Source organism: Gopherus flavomarginatus, chromosome 14 (genome assembly GCF_025201925.1).
Source record: "Gopherus flavomarginatus isolate rGopFla2 chromosome 14, rGopFla2.mat.asm, whole genome shotgun sequence".
Classification (NCBI taxonomy): Eukaryota; Metazoa; Chordata; order Testudines; family Testudinidae; genus Gopherus; species Gopherus flavomarginatus.
In genome coordinates this window covers 33,650,652-33,656,708 of record NC_066630.1, presented here as the reverse complement: position 1 = coordinate 33,656,708, position 6,057 = coordinate 33,650,652, and the positions used below count along the sequence as shown (strand labels likewise).

General features: G+C 42.1%; 1 protein-coding gene across 1 annotated transcript; it reads left to right on the top strand.

Moving 5' to 3' along the window:
* The first annotated feature begins 4,890 nt into the window (after nucleotides 1-4,890).
* Nucleotides 4,891-5,817, top strand: LOC127034486 (leukotriene B4 receptor 1-like). Its single transcript, XM_050923368.1, has one exon. The coding sequence runs from the start codon at nucleotides 4,891-4,893 to the stop codon at nucleotides 5,815-5,817; it is 927 nt and encodes a 308-aa protein (XP_050779325.1).
* Nucleotides 5,818-6,057: the final 240 nt, after the last annotated feature.

The window sequence follows — 6,057 nt, the reverse complement described above, 5'->3', positions numbered from 1 at the left end:
TCCCGCTTGCAGATCCAGAAGTTGGGGCAGCAGCAACTTCCTTTTTGGCAAGAATAGCAACCTCTCCCCTCTCCACCCAAGATAGCAGCTGGGCTCCCTCCTGCCTCAGTCCCCCAGTAAACAGACAGGTTCGGTATCAGGGGTCCCTCTCTCCCCAAGTCTTGGGAAGAATCAGGGTACCATCCCCCACCAGAAGTGGAGGCATGAGGGCTCCCTTTCCCCCAGCAATGACATCATCACATAGGCATTTGACTCTGTGGGATGGGGTCTAATATGGGCCTTTTGGGTCTAGTACTTGATCCTGCCTAGAAGTGAGGGAAGCTCAAGAGCATGCTGGCTGATTTTAGATGTGTTTGAGGGGGTTAGTGAATTGGCCACTCAGCTGATTGGATCCCAGCTGTACTTATCCTTGCATCAATGCCCAGATGGAGAATGTCTGCCTGGAGAATCGGGATCCTGGCCACACTGTCCTTTCATGACCTACTGGGCCTCAGCGAGGAGGTGGAAACACTGTGAGAAGAAAAGTGTTAGATATGAAACCAAAAGATAAAGCAGGAACCTGCTCCAAAATCATCAGCAGCTGAAATCTCACTCCCTGAGCTATAAAGCAGATTATGTTCATGCATTCTTGAGTGATAACTCTGATACTGCGCTTCTATCCATTCAATCTGTCTCTCTCTCTACAGCTTTTCTAGTCCATCCTCTATGGATTATCACACTCTGAGCCCAGGTCTGTGCTATGAACACTTTTGATCTACTTTTCAGGAAGTGGGTGCAGACCTTTCCTGTAAAGAGCAACCTCCTTGAAGTTGCTGTGCTCAGCAATGCTGCCTCCCTTCTTGGGGATGGTTCTATGGAATTATTTTGGTTTCAATGGGAAAGAAAATGAATAGATTTTCCAATCTCTCTCTCCTGTCTGCAGCACCTGCAACCCTGGACATAGGGTTTATCATCAGCTATGGAAGATAGTGTTTGAGGTAGCCTCTTATAAAAACTTCAAGATAAAGAACTACGTTAAAATGGAGTTAAGGTTGAGGAGGCAGTATCAGTAGTTTAAGAGTAAAAACATTGCAGGGGTATTATAATTATCCCAAACCAGGAAATTTAGAGTTACAGTTACACTTAAAAGAAATCCATTCATGTTAAGTCATGGAAATGCACAGTTGTGGCGTCCAGACAACCTTAACTCTGCTCTTTACTGACACCATTGTCATAAACAGATAGTTAAGGGTTAATGTCTCTTTTACCTGTAAAGGGTTAACAAACAGGGAACCAAACACCTGACCAGGGGACCAATCAGGAGACAAGATACTTTCAAATCTTGGTGGAGGGAAGCCTTTGTTTGTGTTTTTTGGGTTTGGCTTTGTTCTCTCTGGGCTCTGAGAGTGACCACACGTACCTACAGGTTCTCTAATCTTCTATTCCAATTTTGTAAGTACAAAGGTAGAAAGGCGGTATAGTCTTTTTATTTGTTTTTTCTTTATTTGCAAATGTGTATTTGGCTGAAAGTAATTTAAATTGTATTTCTGCTGGAGGAGGCTGTTTCTCCAATTTCTAGAAGCTGGCAGACCCTGTAATATTCTATCTTGAATTTACAGTGATTTTCTTTATTCTTTTTTCTCTTTTATTAAAAGTTTTGCTTTTAAGACCTGTCTGATTTTTCCCCTTGTTGAGGCTCAAGGGAATTGAGTCTGTACTTAACAGGGAAGGAGAAGGGAGGGGGACAGAAAGGGGGGGGAACCCACCTGATTTCTCTGTGTTGTGATTCAAGGAGTTTGAATCACGGTGATCTCCTAGTGTACCCAGGGCAGGAAAGATCTGGGAGGAAGAAAGGAGAAGGAGGAATCCCTTTGTTTAGATTCACGGAGCTTGAATCTGTATATCTCTCCAGGAGCCCAGGGAGGGAACACCTGGAGGGGAGGAGAAGGGGAGGGAAATGGTTTATTCCCCTTTGTTGTGAGACTCAAGGAATTTGGGTCTTGGGGGTCCCCAGGGAAGGTTTTTGGGGGAGACCAGAGTTTATCAGGCACTCTACTCTAAATCCTGATTGGTGGCAGCACTATAGGATCTAAGCTGATAATTAAGCTTAGGGGAATTCATGCTAGTACCCATATTTTGGACACTAAGGTTCAGAATTGGGAATTATACTATGACAACCATGCAATGTAATACAACTATGATGAAGGCAGTTAAGTGTTTACACTCCCAGATTAGATTAAACTGATTTTTAAAGATAGGAATTTTTTCCCTCATGGTGCTGTTGGGCAGAGATAAGATCATTTACCTCATCAGCTCCAGAGTCACAATGTCTCTGTGCTTTAAGGGCTCCTCCAACTCTTCTGTTGAGATCAGTTTCCCTGGCAGTGCTGCCTTGATACGCTGTGGAGCTGGCAGCAGTGTCCTGGGGAATCTTTCAAGCACTGATACCCAAACCAACTATGGGGCCGTGGAACCTTCACAAATCCAGAGTCTCCCTCATGCCACTGACTCATTACAACCAGTAGAATTAGTGCCTGCAAATTAACTGTAGCGGAAGGGTGTTGATTGGCTGAGCAACCTTTGTTATCACAATGGCCCTATTTAAGAAAGATTCAGAACTGTTGATTGGACCCTGCCTGTAGTCTGTATACAATCATAATTGGACAAAGCAATCATTAATATCTTAACTGGTTTGCAACATAATTTCTGCAAATATGGCCTACGCACAAATGTCAATTAATTTTAACTGTGTAGAAAATTTGAAGAATCTGTCTTATTCCTGGCTCACTCTGGGTCATTATAACAGTGGCTACTGAGCTGCTCACCAACACATGCCTATGCCCCATGGCCTCATCTGCCCTCCGGCCCTGCCAGTGTAACATCAACATCACCCTCCCCCATCAACTCTCTTAGTCTTTGCAAACTCTCACCCCTCTCCTCACATGAAGGAGAGACTTGAACTAGGCACGATGCTGGCAGACTGCCCTGCAAATTGAGGCTGATGCTCCTCGGTCCTGACCTGCAGTTCCCAAGCCCCAGTTCTCTCTTGGGAAGAGACTGATGTCTGTGTGATGATTCCGTGACAGGCACCAATGGAGACAAAGGTCACTAGTGGCCACAGAATAGCAAACTGAAGCCAACCACTAATTTAGGGTTCCACCCTGCATTGGGCTGCCTGTGAGTCATGCTGTTTGCTTTGAGGAGCCTAGCGTTCAACCAGAAATGTCTCCTCCGCCACTTGGAGCCCCCCTTTATCTGTTCCATTGTCCTCTGTTGTAGCTGGGTCCTTTCCTGAAGGAATTTCTATATTGTCTGGCAGGAAAGGACTACCCAGGATCTCTAGTATGGCTTATGGGAAACTAAGATCTTTCTTGATTTTTTTGACCAATCTTATCCATGGGTATGCCAAATAACATGAGAATGCTTGTATCCTTTACTAGAGCGGACAGGGCTAAATCAGCCTTTGGAAAGGAGATCAGCATCTGGCCAAATAATTAAAAGAAAATACAATACACTCTTTCTCATTAGAGGAGATGGATTCTTCTCCTTTATATATTCCATGCACAAATTTACTTGGGTTTGTAGAACTGAATCTGAGCATCAGCATTAGAGAGCAAACTTGAAACTAATTTTAGATTTCAGAGAGAAGTGGTAAACAACTTCTGCTTTCTTTTTTGTGTCTATATAAAATACCCTCCCAATTTCAGTTCCCCAATCCCATCAGTTGTTTTTGGAGTTGCAGTTTCTTTTTTTATTTTCTTTTTCCTTCAGTCTCAGGATATGACTACACAGCAAAAGCTAGCCTACCTTCTCTTGAATACACCTGGCATGGGTAACAATAGAAATGAAGAAAGCACAGCACCGGCTAGCAAGGGGACTACATCTGTGCCAGGCTGTTACAACCTGCGTTGAAGCTTGCATTGCCTTCAATGCTATTGTTACCCATACTAGCTGGAGTCAAGCTAGCTTGAGTAGATTAGCCTGTGTACGTACAATCTTTGTCCACTTGCTATTCAGATCAGCTGAAGTTACATTAAAGTGTATTCCATAGCAGAACGTTTTCAGGAGAATTAAAAGTCATCCCTCTTTCACATTTTAGAGAGCCAAAACCAAACCCTTGTCACACCATTGTAAACTCACTGAAGTCACTAGGTCAAATTCAGATCTCTATTATGCCAATGTATATCTAGAGTAACTCCCCTGAAGCCAGGTTAAGAGAGATCAAAATCTGGTCCAGTGGGTTGCACTAGAGTGAAAAACAAAAAAGGCAGAATTTGGAAGTTTCTTTAAGTCAGGCAGGTACTCAAGGCAAGGTATAATCATTTGTCTTGTTTTTGATTACTCAAAATATATTATTCCTACTTATACTGAATGTGTCAGTGTTTTGTTTTATTTTTTAAATTTTTGCATGTGTGTGCTTTTTATAAAATAATCCTCACATACAAAACACTGACGTGCTCATGTGGACTACTTTACTTTAGCTTGTTAAAAGTTTCTTATAAAAACAGTAATTTTAATTGAAGTAGTAAGCTTCTTAAGCATGGGTAAGTAAATATGGGTCCTGATTTTCCTTTCTCATGGTGTAAATCAGAAGTAAATGGAAATAAATGGAATTACATCCATATATAACTGGCACAAATGAGAGCAGTCAGACGAATATGGTGGGGGTTTTTTGTTTTTTGGTTTTTTGCTTTGTATGCATGCAGTCTTCCTACGTACTATAATAGAAAGTCTGAACTCAGCTTCACCCAGTTCTGAACAATAGGATGTGAACTCACATGCTGTATCAGCCTTCAGATCATTGGTTAGGGAGCACTTGATAAGGTTCACAACGTCTGCTTACAGAGTTAAAAGCACAGTGCAGGGAACAGAGATTGTTGGCATCAGAGAAAAAGCAAGTCTCCAATCAAGATGAATAGAACAGAAGAAAACAGCCATCTGACATGGGACAGTGAGAGGTCAGTGGTCTGCACAATACTGAGCTTGTCATTTGCTATTGGGATCCCTGGGAATTCCATTGTCATCTGGACTATTTGTGGGAAAGTGAAGCAAAGATCTCCTACAGTCATGCTGATTCTAAATCTGGCAATTTCAGACATCCTGGTGCTGGTTACTTTACCAGTCTGGATTTACTCCTTTGCTAACACCTGGCTCTTTGGAGTCACCTTCTGCAAATCACTGGTTTTTGTTGTTTACTGCAATATGTATGCCAGCGTGTTTCTAATTACAACACTGAGCCTGGAGAGGTTCATGGCTGTGTTTTACCCATTCATAATTCAAAGGTGGAAAAATAAAGCTGTGATTCTCAAAGCTGTCTTTCTCCTTTGGCTCCTGTCTATTCCTCTTGGAGCTTCCATAATCCCATTTCAAGAAATTGAAGAAACCAAGTTTGGTCAGCAGTGCACATGTCGCAACTACACTTCTGATCAGCAGAAGATATTGTTCCTTTTGTTGGAGACTATTGTAGGTTTTGTGATTCCTTTTGTTATCATCTCTACTTGTTATGTATGTGTTGGAAGAAGAATAAACACAATGACTTACTCATCTAGGCAGCGGTCAGCGAGGCTGATTGCCAGCGTGATTGTGGCTTTTGTTGTTTGTTGGTTACCACATCATATGTTTAATGTAATAGAAATTGTTTCAACACAGATAGTGGACTCTAACCAGAAGATGTCTTTGGCATTGGATGAGGTCTCAGAAATGGGGGTATACATCTCTGGATCACTGGCATTTATTAGCAGTTGCATTAACCCTCTGCTTTATGCATTTGCTGCTCGGAACTTTCAAAGTCACCTGAGATTTGCAAAGATGTTCAAACTCTTTGAAACAATGACTTAAACTGTAAGAGAGGAAACCCAGGGAGAAATTTCTGTGTAAATGACACTTCAATAAACACAGAGATTCTCTAACAAGAGACATGTATGAAATGAGTGATGACTAGAGTACTGAATATTCAATCCTTACGCCTTACACTGTTAATTTTGCCTCATTAAACAAAACCATTCATTCAGGGTCACCCATTCTAATCCAGCGCAAACTGGTGGCAACTGGTAGTCAATACTATCTGAAGACTGTTCT